At 38.3% G+C, this 17872-nt stretch overlaps 2 protein-coding genes across 3 annotated transcripts in view; both read right to left on the bottom strand.

Annotated features, from left to right (window-relative positions):
• Positions 1–16599, bottom strand: part of afap1l1b (actin filament associated protein 1-like 1b) — a 31707-nt gene extending 15108 nt beyond the window's left edge. The window contains exon 1 of one of the 2 annotated variants that reach the window (XM_007254125.4): positions 16467–16599. In XM_007254125.4, coding sequence (XP_007254187.3) covers positions 16467–16488 — 22 coding nt within the window. In that variant the 5' untranslated portion in view covers positions 16489–16599. The remainder of the gene's footprint in view (positions 1–16466) is intronic. The other variant, XM_007254124.4, reaches the window with a different exon arrangement.
• rab39ba (RAB39B, member RAS oncogene family a) overlaps positions 1–17872 on the bottom strand; it is a 175672-nt gene that overhangs the window by 110724 nt on the left and 47076 nt on the right. The window lies entirely within an intron of this gene.

Raw genomic sequence — 17872 nt, 5'->3', positions numbered from 1 at the left:
TCAGCACTGTCAGAAAGACACTAGAAGATAACACTATCAGAGTGGGGGGATAAATAATGTATACTGGGCATCCCTAGTAAGGGGGTAATTCATTCCCCTCCAAAACTTTGGCGAGCCATCAACTGTGCACCGTGCAGCTTGATTTACAGTGTGTCAGTTTGTCCTTGCTATCATAACAACAGGAAAAAAAGTGCACAAAAGGCATGAAGTTATTCTCATAATTAATCATCGTGCATTTCGGCGTAACATGAAGTAAACTGATCTGCATGTCACTTGCCATATCCTTTAAGAGCCAGGTGTGCTCTAACTTTGGCAGATTGCTATTTTAATGGCGCAGCACTTCTGTGCTTCTCAGCCGAAGAAACTGACCTGCATGCTGTGAAGGTGCACAAGCAGATAGTTTATGGGAACATCAATATTATTTTATTTATTATTCTGTTTATTGTTGATTTGAAAGTTGGGTTTGTGCACCGCTGCACATACTTGTTTGTGTGTTTAACAAGCGGGGGGATTGCCAAGATAGGAATGGACGGTTGACTGTTGTCAGGGTTTTAATCAGTCAGTGACACACCTGTGTCTTCCGTTGCCAAGATAACAATATGCCAGAAGCTGACCTGAACCCACCTCACTTTCTGACCACCATGCCCTTCAGCTATTTGAGCATCGCTACGTGCCTTGCACTGGGTGTAAGGAAGCCCCCTTTATGCCTAATCACTACACAATCTAGCAACATGACAGTGAGGCAAAGGTCCTCAGCTGTTGAAACTGGACATCTGGCTAATCTGACTGACTGTTGGTGGAAAACCAAAGCCAAAACAACTAGTGCTTAATGCAATAAACAGGCAATGATAGGGGCATGACCTGAATTGATTTCATATGTCAGTGTACTTCCAGAACCACGCATGTAACACAATAGCAGCACTGTTCTGAAGCTCTTAACAAACACAGGAAACCAGACACCCCCTCCTCAAACGAGGACTTATTTTTGGAAAACCATGGTCTCCACCTTTACTCCTTACAGCAAATATGTTAGCACACACATTGTGAGGAAAGATTTAAGGTAGTTAGTTTTCAGTACAATCAGCTATCCTGGTGTTTTGATTATACCTAAACCATTCAATTTTCTCAACAAAACTTGTTTTTTTTTTCAAACTTGTTGAGTGGTGAAAAAATGTCCAACTTTGCGAAACATCTTTAAGCACTCTTTCCACACACTTTCATGTCCCATCCTGCCACGTACGTATATTCTGGGAGAGCTGGTTTTGTTACAGCAAAACACTCAGAGCAAATTCTGTACAACTGTACAAAACAGGGTTCTGTCATCAGTCTGTTTCACAAAACCTCGTGAAATATTCATAAACATGAGTCATTCTACATATGCCAGTATTTCTTCAGTTTAATACTTCTCTTCCATGCTCTATAGACATGTCAGCAGCATATCTTTTAAAAAGATCTCTTTATCAAGCACTCCTTTTTGTACATCGTAACAAAAACAAAAAGGTTTCACGACATGAAACAGAAACAGAAATCTCTTTGGTACTATAAATATATTGATATTAAAACACTTTTGTTTTTAAACTGAAAATATTTTTTTTGCTTTGTTAAAATCTTTAGGTTCTATAAGGAACTATTTTTAAAAGTGCTGTATAAAATTTTATCAAAACAGATCACTAGCTCTCCAGCGTTTTTTCATTCTGAAAAAAGGTGCGGTGTTTGTAACCAGCCCTGACTCTGTATATGGGAAACAAAGTGGGTGGTGGCTCAGGTCAAGCCACCCAACAATATTCCAGCCAATCAAAAACACGGGGCATCCATCCTCGTGCGCAGGACAGGGGAAGGGATGTGTCAGAGATGATGTATGTAAACATTGCTGAGGCATTTAGATAGCGGAAAAACCTCTGAATGTTGAAAAGCCAAATAAGAGCAAGGCCAATTGTGCTCTCTCAGAGCTCCGGCAGCTGATGGCAAGCTACATAAACAGGATTCGAACCACTGGACCACTCGGAGCCCCTTAAATGTATTATTTTTATGTTCTTTTAGCTGCAGCTGTCTTAGTATCGGCCCTGTCAACGGGAGATAGGAGAGGTTCAATCCTCAGTGATGCCAAAGCCATCTGCGGCTGGGAGTCCCAGAGAGCATAAATGGCCCTGCATTTACTTCCATCACTCTGCGGGCTTCTAGTCAGTGCAGGCATCTGTTAGCCGGTGTAACAGAATTGGTATTTATCATTCTCCTCCAAGCATGTTGAGCTGTCCAAATGACGTTATGTAGTGGCAGTCTGAAAATATACATTTGGCTGGCTTCATGTGACTCATGTGAGGTGAAGCACATCCCACAATCTTCAATCTTCCAGCACTGCTGACATTGTTTGATGGGAATGGAAAAATTGCTAAGTTGAAGAAAAAATATATATACTTAGAATTATTCCACTAAGATAATTATTCCACCAAGCTCTGTGTTGTTAAAAAGACCCTGAAATAATGTCAGCGTTGTTCGTTGAAACTATGCTCCATTTTAATTGAAAATTAAAGTTTTTTTTCAGTGGTTGAGAATACGCTTATGTAAGGACTTCTGGATTTGGTTGAAAAGAAAGGTGAAAAGACGTTTTCTTCAAGTGGTTGAAAATATTTTTATGTAATCCCTTACAGACATGTTTACAGTTTTCATTTTTAGCCAACCTAGTTGCTTTCACTGTCTTTTTATAAAGCTAAGTGGGATTTAACCAGGAAAATAACTATTTATACATTCAAACCAGTTCTTTAAATCACAATTCTACACTAAACCATCCCATTTTCTTAAAAATCCTTGAAACCTACCCATTGTGTTTCTTAAGGATTCCTAAAGAACACCACTATTTTAGGAGCCTAGATTACAGCTTTTGAGGTTTTCCTTATCTGGTAAAGGTCAGATTTGAATGATAGTCACTGAGAGTGTGCCCCACAAGGCAACACATGCTAACACTTCTCAATTCACACCACACCACACCCTGACTCTGGTAAGAAGAGACGTAGAGCGCGACTCTCTGCTGAGATAAAGATCTGCAGGCTACCTGCTACTCATTAAGCTTCACTGATCTGAGTACAGACTTTATTAAACAAGAGTAATGAATGCAACATGTTCACAAGCTTTTCCTGCTTGTCCGTGAACACTTGTTTCTGCTTCTTTAACCCAAATCGGAACATCTGGTGGCAAGCTTGTTTTGGTCTTAGCCAAAAACAAGCAATGTAATTTCCTTGGAAATACGAGTCAGTTAAACAATCATTTTACAAAGCTAACCATGAAATCATGAAGAACCACTGAGACAGATCCATGACTGTAAGTATCCTTATTCAGAAGGTCAGTGAAGGACAAGGCCGTCCAGGGCAATCCAGGGCAAACCTGTCAGCAGTTCATGCACACGTTTCTAATTCAGCATTACTGCAACGATTCTGGAGCACAAGGAAAGCTCTCAGTCTCTCCACTGAGACACTTCATAGCTGCCAAGAAAAGACAGCATGAGGACTCACCATACTCGACAGCTGAGAGGACATCACCGTTCTCCAAAAATGAGAAGCAGTCAGAAATCCTGGGATAATCCTCACTGCAGCTGAAGTGTCCCCAGTGAGCCGCTGTAAGATTGGACTTATTCTGTCTCTTTCAGTCCATCTTCATTACAGTGTTATCCACACAGAGATGTTTTACTTTCACTCATTAATTTAACCACCCCCTCTTCATTTCCTTTCCTTTCTGTCCTCCTCCTCCTCCTCATCATTCCGGCAGTAAAATCTTAAATAGAGAGAACACTAAGAAGTGCTTATTTCACACTTTTAATAATAATAAAAAAACAACTGCAGCTAGAACAGCTTGCCCTCTTCTGGGAAGGCTTTATTCTGGAGAATGTCCGGGATCCTTTTGCCCATAAATCCAGAAAAGTATTTGTGAGGTGTGATGCTAATGTTGGATGAGAATGCCTGGCTTACTATCTCCGTCCTTGTTCACCGCAAATTGTTTGATGGGGTTGAGGTCAACAGCCCTGCCACATCATACAACCCTGCCTCTATAGCACAAACATGCTGGAATAGAAAAGGGTTTTCCCCAGACTGTTTACACAAAGTTTGAAGAATACAATAGTCCAAACTTGTATTTTGTTATGATGAAGCATTAGGGTTTCCTCTCGCTGGAACTAAGAGGTCAAGGACAACCAGTGTTGGGCACGTTGGGTGTTGGGTAATTAGTTATAGTTACTCGTTACTTCTCCAAAAAAGTAACTGAGTTACTAACGGAGTTACTCCACTATAAAAGTAATTAGTTACCAGTAAAAGTATCTACCGCGTTACTTTTTATTATTCGCCCATCAAAAAAAAAGGAAATCAATTATGCATTTACTATTATTATTAGAAAAATAACAAACGAAAATAAACCCAAAATGTTGACAAAAATATAATCTAACGGATTTCAAAAAAATAAAACAAAATTCTCCACACAACCAAAGAAAATTACTAAAACTTGTAATACTGAAAAAAACGGAAAAACGCGTCTGGGGATGAATCTAAACAAACCAAGCCACACTCAAAGGAAATATGTATATATAAACAAAACAAAATAATGGACAAAAACAACAATCTAATGACCATTAAAATGGTATTAACATAACAGCTTCACCAAAAGAGAATAGAGCTTAGATCAGGCCCAAAACGTGCACGTTCTGCCAGAGCCCGACCCAACCCGAACCATGAACTGTCATTATGAGGGCAAGCCCGACCCGATCCGCCCCATAAACTGTCTGTTTTCGGGCTGTTTGAATGAGCGAAATATGATCAGAATTATGTTAATTAACACTGTAACATAAAAGCATTGAACTATTATTTAATTTAAATGATTTTTAAGAACAGCTACACACAATGCTGCAAGTCAAACGCGGAGGCGTTCACGTGCGCCCAGAGCTACGTGATTACATTTTAATTTTATTTTGTTTTTATTTTTTCTGCTTTTAGGGTGGGCTTGCTAGTTTTTATTAGTTTTCACACATCTCACACACTGTATCTCCTGTTTCTCTTTCATCTGCCTGCCTGCCCTCCTTCATCTGTAATCCCATACATAGTTCTGCAGTTTCTCAGTGTTTTCTGTCGTATTTTGCGGCTAGCGCGAACGCTTTACACAAGAACTAACGCCACGGACCACGAGGTGCCGCGCGCTCGGCACAACACTGCCCGCTGTACAACTCCGCTGTACAACAGCGCTTATAAATAAATTAAACACGAAAATGAGGGTATTCTATCAGTAATTTCAGTTCGTTTTAGTTAGTTTTATGAACACAAAATACAGTTCGAGATAGTTATGTTTTTTCCTTTTAATTACCGTTTTTATAAGATTCAGTTAACACAAATGTTTTTTCACTTTCAGTTTTCGCTATTTCGTTCACTTTAGTGAACAATAATAATTGGTTACTTAGCAACTTTGTGATTATCACACCAGAGCTTTATATAAAATAAAAATAGGAGCCCGATTTCGGGTCGGTCCTCGGGTCAGGTGGGATTCGGACAGAGAATCTAAGCTCTAAAAGAGAAAGCGCAGCACCACAAAAACCGGAGCAGCTAAAAAGAGTTTAACGCCTTAATTCGGAACTTGGCCTGTCCATGGCAATCACTGAATTGATTAGAGCACGCAAATTGTCACAATTTTGCCTCACTTCACCACGCCAACCCACAGGCACAGCAGCCAGAAGCTCAAGTTCACCGGACAGAGGAGAGGTTAACCAGGGCAAAGCAAAGTTAAAACAAAAAAAAAGTTCATAGAGCGGCTAAAGTAACGTGCAGTAACGGGGTGTGGGAAATGGTAACGGCGTTATAGTTACAGTCATAGTAATTAGTTAGATTACTCGTTACTGAAAAAAGTAACGGCGTTAGTAACGGACAACACATGAGAAACAACCCTATACCATTATCCCTCCTCTTCCACACTTTACAGTTGCATTTGCACAATGCAGTTAGAAAAGCAGGTAACATTCTCCTGGCTTTTGCCAAACCTAGACTGCCAAAAAAAGAAGCACAATTAATCAGTGCATAGATCAAGTTTCCATTGCTTCAGAATCTGGTGATGGTGTACTTTGCATTATTTTATCCAGTGCTTGGCATCATGCTTTGTAATGCAAGGCTTGCATGCAGCTGCTCAGAACAGACTGAAGTGAAGCATAGTGAGGCTGAAGCTGAGGTATTGTGTGGTAGATATCCATAGTGAACACACACACACAAAACTACTGTTAGCCTGTGAAAAATGAGTGCCAAACAACCTTTGAATTAGTTTACAACCTTTATTTTTAAAGGTTTCACATCAATAGTGAGATATCCAATAGTGTTATCAGATTTGTTTCCCCCCATAATATACAGCTGAAATCTGATGTAACAACTCCTCTGTTTGCAGCTGCAGGACACAAAACCTCTGGAGATCCTAATTTACAGCAATTAGATGCTGAGTGTCTCTCGCCGGCTGACTGTATTTGAAAGGACACAATCAGAACAAAATCACAGTTTAGACCCTGCTCATTTGTCTCTTCACTGAGAAATCACTTAATGGACGACATGTTGTTTCCTCAGGACATGCTCTTTCTCTCTCCTTGAGAGAAGGAAGTGGAAGTGTGTGTGTGAATGTGTGTGTGTAAGCCAAAAATGAGATAGGAGGAAGGTGAATGGGGCGGAAGCTGAGAGAGCAGAGAGAAGGATATCTCTGTTATTGTATTGAAAGTAGTGCAATCACAGCTCCACGCTTGTCGCTCTCCAGAGGGCCATTGTGTGTGTGTGTGTGCATGTGTGTGTGTGTGCGCATGCACATTTTGGCATGGATGAGGGAGTCACCGTCCTGTTTCCGAGGGACTCTCATTCCCACACAACATCCCCCTACAACCCTGTTCACTGTCTGGCCCACACTGACCTAATCCAAAAACTAGGTCAGGTTTGCAGAGGTTAAAAACATGAATCAGCCAAAAATGTAATTTACATTTTTTTTTTCTTGTTCCAAAGGCAGCCATCATTTTTTTTTTAAAGGCTTTTTTTTTTTATTTTGAGCTGGAGCTGCATCTCAACGAATAGCTAACAAAGATGGCTAAAGGTTTGTTTCTGTGTTAAATACCATTATATAAGCTGTATACCTGAATCATTACACATTTATCTTACCTTTTTTATTTATTAGGATGGTAAGTAACCTCAGATATATTTACTTATGTGGTTTGTAACACAGTAAGCCATACCGTTAAAAAATGGACATTGCTAAAAACAGTGTTAGCATCAACTTGTCCACTTTTATTGGTAACAGTATGACTGACACACTGTGTCAGAAACCTAACTTTTAGAAACCTAAAGGCTATTTGAGAGTATATAAAAGTCCAATTATTTGTTATCTGTGTTGGCCACCTTATAGTTTTCAAAACACCAAACATGTCTTGGCTGATCTACCAAATCTGAGGTAAATTTGAAGGTGTTTAAAGTTATTTTAAAGGTTTTGCACCTCCATTCTCCACTGACTGTATTGTAGACAAGATTGGTGAGCTAGTAGTTAAAGCAATGTCATTGATCTTGGTTCAGTTCTTCTGACTCAATGCAGAGCAAAAAACAACATAATCAAACATCCCCCACCTAAAACCTCTAACATCTAAAAAAAAAACTATGACTTTCGACATCAATTTAAACTAAAGTCTATCTATAGCAAAACGTAAAAAAACCACTTTGGTTTAAACATGCATCATTACTGAGAAATGGCTTGACCAGCAACCCAAAGTGAGGTCTCCTTCAACAATGTGCTATTATGAAGGCCAAAATTAGACAGTGAGATCACGCTGGAGGAAAGGAGACAATGCAATGCGGAGGACTCAAAAACGCAAAACAATCGTTTGCCCATTTGAAGACATGCACAAACACACACACAAACACACACACACACACACATAACACAACACATTCATGGGGCAAAGCATTTGAGTGCAGCTGTGGTGTCCAGAGGCGCTGGCATTGTGGGTCAGAGGATATGTCCTGCAGCTGTGGCTTCCTGTCTGGACTGACGAAAGCACTTTCTATCAACGCCAACCTTCTGCTTCCTATTCCTCTACGCTTTAGATTCCCAAATATGACACTCGGTCAGTTCCCCTCTAACCTGCAATGCCTCACTGCACTGTCCCCTCACAGTTTAGTTTCTTCCAACTTATCCACAGGTCATATTGAGATCTCCAGAAATCAGTGACTGATTTAGAGAAAGTGCTGCCAACAGTCGGCTAAGTTTTCTGTAAATTAGACTAATGTAGATGAAGCTTTTTACTCAAGTAAAAGTACTGGTTTCAAAACTACTTAAAGTATAAAAGTAAAAGTAATGTAAGAGTTCTCTTTACTCTTTGCCACGGATGATTTTTTATAGGCTACATATGACTGCTGTGTCCTTGCTGGAGTGTGGGCGTGACGTGTGCAGGTGTGATTGATCAAGTATAAAACAATAGGGTGTTGTAAAGTTTTTACTTTACATCCAACCACAATCAGATTTATTCTCTCTGGATTGAGAAATTTATCTGGGTAGGGTTTTTTTTTTAACAAATGAGAAGCAGGAATAAAAAAACTGAAATGAAATAGGAGTAACAAGGCTATTTTTTAAAATGTAAGGACTAGAAAGTACAGATAATTGTAAGAAAATCTAAGGAGTAGATGTTAAAAATAGTCTACAAATAATTACTCCAGTTAAGTATAGATAACCAAAAGTTCCTACATAATTATTACCTATGTAATTCTGTAATAAACTGTACCATCATTCAGTTTAGTATAATGTGAGGAAAGATATAAAGTAGCTTGTGGGTTTAATTGGCAATGGTATATCTGTGTGGAAATATTTTTTTAGAATTATTAGTTTTGGCAGGCTAAGACATACCTTATCAATGGTTCCATTAAAATGTATAAAAATGATGTGCAGTGTGAAGTATAACTTAATGTAAAAGCTTTACACACTAAATACACTAAACTACACAAATGTATGCTTGTGGGTTTGTGCTGACCCAGCTAACAATTTTGGGTCAGTAAACATTTTCTGAACGTTAAAGTTAATATTCTTACATGTTTAATCTTTCCAGTTTTCTGGATGTTCTAAGAACGTTTTACTTTAAAGTTTTAAATGTTTTGGTAGCTTCTCTGCAACTCTCTGTAACTTGTTTTTTAACATTTCCATAAAGTTTTGTCCTTCTAGCTGGAAACACATAATAACATTATAATAACATTGTGATGCAAACCATTGTCACATGTTGTAATGTTACAGGATAACCTTCCTGGAACCTTTTCAAAACATTGTTGAACATTCCTAGAACGTTTTCTCTTAGCTGGGGACCTTCTTTATCTACAAAGCACTGGATCCTCGAATGCTGCACACTCCTTAAAAAAGGCTCATCAGCTGTTGAAGTTTCATGCTGCGGGTGGGCGTCTCACGCACTAATCCCCTGAACACACACTCGCGCAGGAGTGGCACATAGAAGAGGCTTTTGTGAGCACCACTCAAGGTCACATGGAGGCCACATGGTTTTAGGGTTGGCATAATTTAATGCTGACTATTTCAGCAGATGACAGCTTATTGGGTGGAGCCAATTTCAGACAAGCAACAGACCACATAACTGAAAAGGGAGGGGAAAGAAGCTTTGAAGATGAAATCTTGATGCCTAAGTGACCCTGGGAAAATAAATGGAGGTCAGATTATCTGAACTCTGCACTGAGCACGAACCCTACAACAAGTGACACTTCATAAGAGTAGACTGTTAAGATTACCTTACGGATAGAGATAGACCTCAAAGTTGTGTCGTCATTCTGTAGACGGAGTCATGCCCATATAAGGCATTAGGGTAAAAGTGATCTGAACTTTTGAAATGCAGCGCTGTTACCTCCTGTGGTAAAGAAAAATGTTCCAAAAATGTATGCATGATGTTTTTAACTAACTTAAACACAAATCGGCTACAAACAAGATAGGGATGCTGTTCACAGAATTGTAAACCTCATCAAAATACTTTGTAAATATTTGGCAGTAATTGTGCTGAAGTTCAACAGTAGGCTTACTTTCAGGGTGACCATTTGTCAATAAACACAATGGATCGAATCATCTAATCATTAAGGCTTTATCATTTTATTTAGAGCAGTAGATGAGAAAAAGTGCTCAACTCAAAACACTAGTTTGACAATGCATGATTTTGCTCCCTACCTAACTGAAGCTTAGAGAATTTTGTCAATAGTTCAATAGATACCTCTATAAAGTAAGTATAAAGTAAATACTAATTTATCAGCCATAGAAAATATTTATTTGGACAAAACAGAATAATGTTTCCTCTACATTCATTTCACAAACAATACAGACGTGTATTTGCACGTAATCACAAAACACACAAGGTCACTGCATGTTCTGTTCCACCGCAGTATGTTCAAGTGACTCATCTCTGGTCAGTGTATCACATAAGACATATTCTGTGCTTGGAAAAAAGGAGATTTTGGCCATTTCTGAGCTTGGCTCCCTGTCTAATTCTGCACTGCAGTCATGAGATCCAAGTCACGCAGTCATAAGAGTCCCATTTATATTTGTACACCCATCCAGTCTACTCACAACAACGTGCACCAAAGATCTTTAATCATCTGATTTTAACAAAACTTCCAAACCCATAAATGTAAAATAGAATCAGACACAAATATATATTTCATGTACATTAATGTACAGAGATCTTATCATAAGTATTTTTCTATTGTTTCATTGAGTATGAATCACGATGTAAAGCCTTTTTGCAACATAATTATATTATTGCTAACCTGCATCTTGGACAGTGGTTCTCCAATTCTCTTTAATTTAGTGTACTAATATTTGCTGTCTTACTGTGGAATTCTGTGTATGATCTCTAACCCCAGTAAAAGTAACTTTGGACATGCAGCTAGCCACATACTCCCCATCAATACAGAAGATTTTGCTGATCAAGGTTGCAATGAGTTGCTTTTACCTCAAGTCCTTCTTCATACCTTCAGCACATCCCAGCTTTTACCACGAGAACCCAGACCAACACTTTTTGGGAAAGTGCTTAAATTCTGTTAAATTGAGGACCTGCCCTGGACTGGGCATGTGTAGGGCATCCACCAAAGAATAACTCATTCCTTTGCTAAGTTCTTCATCCCTGCTTAAGGCCTCTGAGTCTCCAGCCCTCCCTGCCTATGGCCTCTAAGTCTTCAGCCCTCCCTGCCTGAGGCCTTTGGGTCTCCTGTCCTGCTGAAGGCCTCAGAGTTTCCTGTCTTGCCCTAGGCCACAAAGTCTCCCGCCTTGCCCAATCCCTCTCAGTCTTCTGTCTTGCTTGAGGCCTCCATCTTTGCTCCGGAAAGTAGTGGCTATTTGACACCTGCCCCAAAGTCTCCACCCATTGCTACAAAGAGCCGTGGCATTCAGTGGGTTCCCCCAAGGTTTCATCCTGTTGTGCTTCAGTTCTGCTTTATAGAATGAACTCAATCTAGCTTAAAATCAACTCAATTTGACAGTGTATGTGTAACTATTGAATAACACTCTTTTGGATTTTAGCAATCCCTACAGTCCCTGTTACCAGTATCTAGCTGTTCCAGGTCCTGCTCCCAAGACAACACCCGATTCTTCTAGATTTTAGGTTTATTTCTTTGGAAAGAAATGCTACAAAGAGGGCTCCAATTCCTGTGCAAGGGCTCACTCCACTACCTGGCCCAGGTCAACTCTAGTTCCTGTTCACTAGGTCAACTCCAGTTCCTGCACCTGACAGGACTTTGGTTCCTGTTCTGTGAGTCATTCCAGCTCCACAGATTGTTCAGGTTCCTGTTCCCTTGGTCATTGTAGTTCCTGTGGACCAGGCTATTCCAGTTTGGGTCTCCCATGTCGCATTAGGCCCTGTTCTCTGGGCTGCTAGAGTAAAATAAGTGCTTGCTCTTTTGTGCTTGAGGCGAAATGTCCAATCAATCATTCAAATATCCAGTCATGTCATCATCAATGTCCACAACACCACCACCACCAGGTTTTGTCTTTATGAGTCTCTAAAATATGTATGTGAAATCTGCACTTCCTGCAGTTCCTTGCTCAAAAAAATTCCACGTTAAATTACTTTAATTTCTCCTTGGCGCTTGGTAATAAGAAGTGTCGATGGAGCAGATCACTCCTGACATCACACACAAGCAGCCTCCTCAACATCTGACTTGCTCTTATTAACACGCTGACACATTGGTCAGTAATCTGCAGTGAACCCCCTCTGATGTTTAGCTTTGACTTCCTTTCTTTGAGGACATGAGTCGAAGAGTAGCTACCCACTGGAACACAAAGGCCGTTTGAGCCGGTGCTTGACTAGTCATGTCCTCCACTAACCCGTTAAGAGCTCTACAGAAGAGCGGCTCTTGGTGGCTGATGTTTTCTTCTGAGGAATGCAAAGGGAAGACACACTGTAAGGCCTGTGTGGATCAGGGCTCACAGGCTGCAAATGAGTGGAGCCTTTGTTTCCTTCTAACTGTGGGTATTTATAGACGTGTGCCATGTGGAGGAGAAGGCATTAGTGCAAATCTCCAGCCAGGGTGCAATCACTATCGGCAAATATAGACATATCTTACTGCACATGTCATTTCTATATCATATAATTTCTATATGTAACATGCACAAAAAAAATGAGATTAAAAAATTCATATTGTGATAAAAGGGGTATTCTGCCTTTCTAGCTGCCTGTTATGTACTGTGACGCTTTAATGGTATTTTCTGTATATTCTGTATAATGTTTGCAGTTTATATGCACATTTTAGTGTTACAGTAGATGTTTTGGTCTCACTTTATAATAAGTGTCCCTAAGTACTATGTAGTTACATGGTAACAATCCATGTAACTACAGTGTAATAGAGCAAGTGTAATAACACATGTGTAACAATGTGTGTGTACTCAATCAGCCCTAATTACATAATAGACAATAGTTGTTGGAAGTTTATACTCAACTTACCACACACACATTGTTACACATGTGTAAGTACACTTACTCTATCACTTGTGTAAGTACACTCACCCTGGTACACATGTGTACTTACACAAGTCAAAATTAACCTTAATACACATGTGTAATTACATAACCTGTACCTCTGTAGTTAATCTGTAACAATGTGTACTTCATCAGTAGTTACACTGTAGTTACATGGATTGATACCGTGTAACTACATAGTACTTAGGGACACTTATTATAAAGTGGGACCGATGTTTTTGCTGTATTACATTATTTTTATTATTATTTTATACAAAATCAAATGATTGGTAATTTAATGTCTATGAAATAGACACAAAAATGTATTAGTTATTTTATGGTTTCTACTGAATGCTTGAAACTGCCATATGTAAAAAATAATATGCGGTAGTATATTCGTGAACTTAAATCAATATTTTTCCATTTTTTTATATAGCCAAGATTATGTTTTTTGCAAAAATACCCTGAAATATTGCAATATTATTTTAGGACCATATTGCCCTACCCGTAAAGTTTGCATTTTATAAGCTAAAATGCATGCCTTCAGTAGGCCAAAACAACCACAAGCATCTCTAGGCATAGATCTACTGTATATCTACTGACCTCATTGAACTCATACTGAACATACTGTAGCTCAGTGTTTCACAACCCTGGTCTTGCAGCCACATTGCTTAGCGTATTTTAGAGGTTTCCCTGCTAAACACACCAGCTGATACTCTAGAAGGACTTATTAATGATGTAACTAGTTGAATTAGGTGCATAGGATTTACATGAATGCTACACCCTTACCACTTACTGCTCTATAAAGAAGTATGTAATATATGTAATATGTAATAAGAACCTTGGAGAGGTGTAAATAATCTTCAACAAAGCAAAATTGAGATGACCTCACTGAACTCCATGTTGAACATACTGTAGCTCAGTGTTTCCCCACCCTGGTCCTAAAGGGAACCCTGCCCTGCACTTTTTTTAAGTGGTTTCCCTGCCTAAACACACCCACTACAACTCTGAAAGGGCTTGTTAATAAGCTGATTAGTTGAATCCGGTGTGTAGGGAGCAGTAAAAGCACATGAATGAGAATTGAAAAACATTACAAACATTACTGTAGCTAAAACTTTATTTTCATTTAACTGGGAGGAGTTTAAACGATCCACAACTCACAGTTCGTACTATTCATGACTTTTAGTTTGAGCATAACCAACACAGAGTGCTGAAACTGTACACTCTTTGATGTGATTAAACCACAGTCAAGGATGAGCGCTTCATCACCACAGCCAAGCAGACTCACCTTTTCGGCAGAGAAGAAAGGAAGAACAGCATGCACACCCAAAAAGGGAAGTTTCCATATGATTCAGAAACTAAAAAGAGTAACCAGCACTTGGTGAATGGGCTGTTTTTTCCTGGCACCCACACAACAAACACGGGGTTGAACACACCCCCAAACGGATTTCCAGGATGAAGGGCAAGGCCGTTTTCACTCAGGTCAGAAATAGCTATCACACTGTCCTGGCTCTAAAGCACTCTGGGATAGGAAAGGGAAACTGATAGGTAGGTGAAAGGATGAGGCAGACTACAGAAAAGGATAAAAAGTGTCACTGACAAAACTTATATACAAAAATAATGTCCGCAGACTTCCTACAGTGACAAAAAAATGAAGAGGGTTTTTGGAGAGATTCCATGAAAGAACAATTTCTGACTCCTAAAGAATGTTTCATTGGTTAATGGACACCTGTGAAGGTGAAGAAACTGTTAAAAGTTGAATGAACCTCCATATAATGTAAAAAGATTCTTCATTATCAATAGACTTTTTTTTTTCTAAAATCACATTTCAAAGGACATATCCAATTAATAACAGTGTAGTAGTTCTGGCTGCGCAATTTTGTTTCATATAGTTTCAGCATGTTACCCAAATCATTGATGCACATGTTGCATTATTAATATTATGACATGTTGGAATGCTAATTCCAATCACTGATTGCAAAATTTTAAAAATAATATATTCCAATATTGTGATTTGTTTTAAAATCATGCAGCCCTTACTGTAGTATCAGTGACACTAGGAAAGGACAAAGATGACCCTCACTGTCAATGATCAATAATAAAGGCAGAGTTAAGATATGAATCTACAAAAGAAAGGGAAAACAGAAATATTTCTTTGAGTGTTTTCTGTTTGATAACTGTAATTTCATAATATTGACTCATAATGCCTATATTCCTCAATATATATTCAAGGCAATAATAATGTCATGCAGTTGGCTTGCTTGGCTATTGCATCACCACTAAACAAAGCAGGTATGTCCTACCAGGTGTAGATTCCATTATCTCCTAATTTTACTAATCACTCTTAATTGCTATATTATTTATTGATCATAATTAATTTATAACACAGAAACCTCCTTTGTTTATCTATATATCTAGACAGATATCAGTCTATATGTACATGTGTCTAATTATCTATTTATCTATTAATGCTCTATCTATATCTACCAATGTATCTTTGTCAAATTATCAGTTTAAATATTTATCTATAAAAAATACTTTATGATATTGAAGTAAGATTTATGCTTTAACAAATACTACATACTCCAAAAGACAGTCAGAGTACATACCGCATGTGGATAACATATTTTTTATCTATCTATCTATCTATCTATCTATCTATCTATCTATCTATCTATCTATCTATCTATCTATGCATTTTTGTCTATTTATCAGAGTATCTATTTATCTGTATTTAAGTTAGATGTATGCTTTACCAAATATTAGAAACTCCAAATGACAGTCAGAGTACATAAAACATGTGAATAACATATTTTTATGAAATGAGAAGAAATTTTTCTGTTTGACAACTGTAATATCTTAATATTGACTCATAATGCCTATATTCCTCAGGCAAAAATGACGTCATGCAGTTGGCTTGCATCACCTCTAAACAAAGCAGGTATGTCCTGCCAGGTGTAAACTCCATTATTACATTATTTATTGATCATAATTACTTTCTGATGACACAGAAACCCTCCTTATATATTAGATAGATAGATAGATAGATAGATAGATAGATAGATAGATAGATAGATAGATTTTTCTTGACTGCTAAATTATCTATTGATCTCTAGATGTATCTTTGTCATATACTCGTTTTTTCAATTTATCAGTATATTTATCTATGAAAAAATACTTTATAATATTGAAGTAAGATGTATGCTTTAACAAGTCTTACATACTCCAAATGACAGAGTCCATAAAAAGAGTCCACAGTGCATTTTCTACTTTTTCAAGTGAATAGATCATTAGTTTAACTTAAATCACACCATATGATGGCTGCATTTTACACTGAATTACACTACTGACTAGTTTTCCATTCTTGATAAAAGTCTCTGTGAAACCATAGGATCTACAGGTATTTGTATCTATATATGTTTTCCAGGTTTAAACTGATTTGAGAGAGCAGTGTGTAAATGTTGCGGTGTATAAAATTAGAGAAACGTGTACTTACAGTTAGAATCTGTGATCTCCATCGGGAACAGCAGTGGCGGTGTGTTTAACAGAGGCGCTCCGGCGCGCAGCTACCATAAGCTTGACTCCACACTCGCCAGTAGCCAACACAACACTGCCACTGTGGAAAGCATGCGGGAACTACGCTGCCTGTTACCACCCGCTTTCCTCCTGCGCTGGGATTGGTCAGGAGCTTTGACTCGTTTGCAGTGGGAATTCCTATAAATCTCGCCTCCTTTGCTATGATTGGCTAGGAGCTCCTATCTACTGCTATCCAACAGACACTATTGGGCGTTAAGAGCAGCCCGCTTAGCGTAAGCATTCGCTTCCAGCCAATCCTGGCGTAGGAGGCGGGACTTTCCGAAAAACAGGTGGGAAATGAAATATAATAATAAAGAGCGCGCCCGCTAAACTATCCTCATGGTCTTAACGCTCAAAGGGTTTAAAGACTTATTACTATCATAAGAACATTGTTCAAAACCTCACAATATATCATTACTAGTCTATATATACATAGAGCTCTGGAAAACATTAAGAGACCACTTCAGTTTCTGAATCAGTTTCTCGGATTTTGCTATTTATAGGTATATGTTTAAGTAAAATGAACATTGTTGTTTTATTCTATAAACTACAGACAACATTTCTCCCAAATTCCAAATAAAAATAATGTCGTTTAAAACTAAAGTTTCAAAACGTTTGAAACTGAGAAATGGCTGAAATAACAAAAAGTTGCAGAGCTTTAATGCAAAGAAAACAAGTTCATATTCATAACGATTTAAGAGTTCAGAAATCAATATTTGGTGGAATAACTTTAACGTTTTTTAGTCACAGTTTTCATGCATCTTGGCATGTTCTCCTCCAATAGTCTTACACACTGCTTTTGGATAGCTTTATGCCACTCCTGGTGCAAAAATTCAAGCAGTTGAGCTTGGCTTGATGGCTTGTGATCATCCATCTTCCTCCTGTTTATATTCCAGAGGATTCCAATTTGGAAAACTCAAAGAAACTCATCATTTGGTTGGTTTATTTTGGTGTTGTTTGTTCTCTTCTCATTCAGTGTGTGTTTCTGTGTTTTCTTACACTGTAAAAGTATTATAAAGGCTTTAAAGCTATACAGAAAGTGTTAAACAAACCAGAATATCTTTTATACTTTAGATTTTTCGTGCTGTGAACTCCAGCTCATCCCAAATTACCCATCTCAGTTGGGTTTAGGTTAGGAGATTGTGGAGGCCAAACACTTTTTTGTTTACTAGATAATAAAGTCCCTTAACTGTTTTGGTGCTTTATATTAATATAATTTTACAATGTAGAAAATAAATGAAATAAATAAAGAAAAACATTGAGGGGGAAGTTGTGTCCACATATTTGACCGGTACTGAATATACACTATGTATATGACTATAGCTA

The sequence above is a fragment of the Astyanax mexicanus genome, chromosome 17 (assembly GCF_023375975.1).
Source record: "Astyanax mexicanus isolate ESR-SI-001 chromosome 17, AstMex3_surface, whole genome shotgun sequence".
In the NCBI taxonomy this organism is placed as follows: Eukaryota; Metazoa; Chordata; class Actinopteri; order Characiformes; family Acestrorhamphidae; genus Astyanax; species Astyanax mexicanus.
Note: the sequence above shows the minus strand (reverse complement) of the source record. Positions and strands in the feature narration are given on the sequence as shown.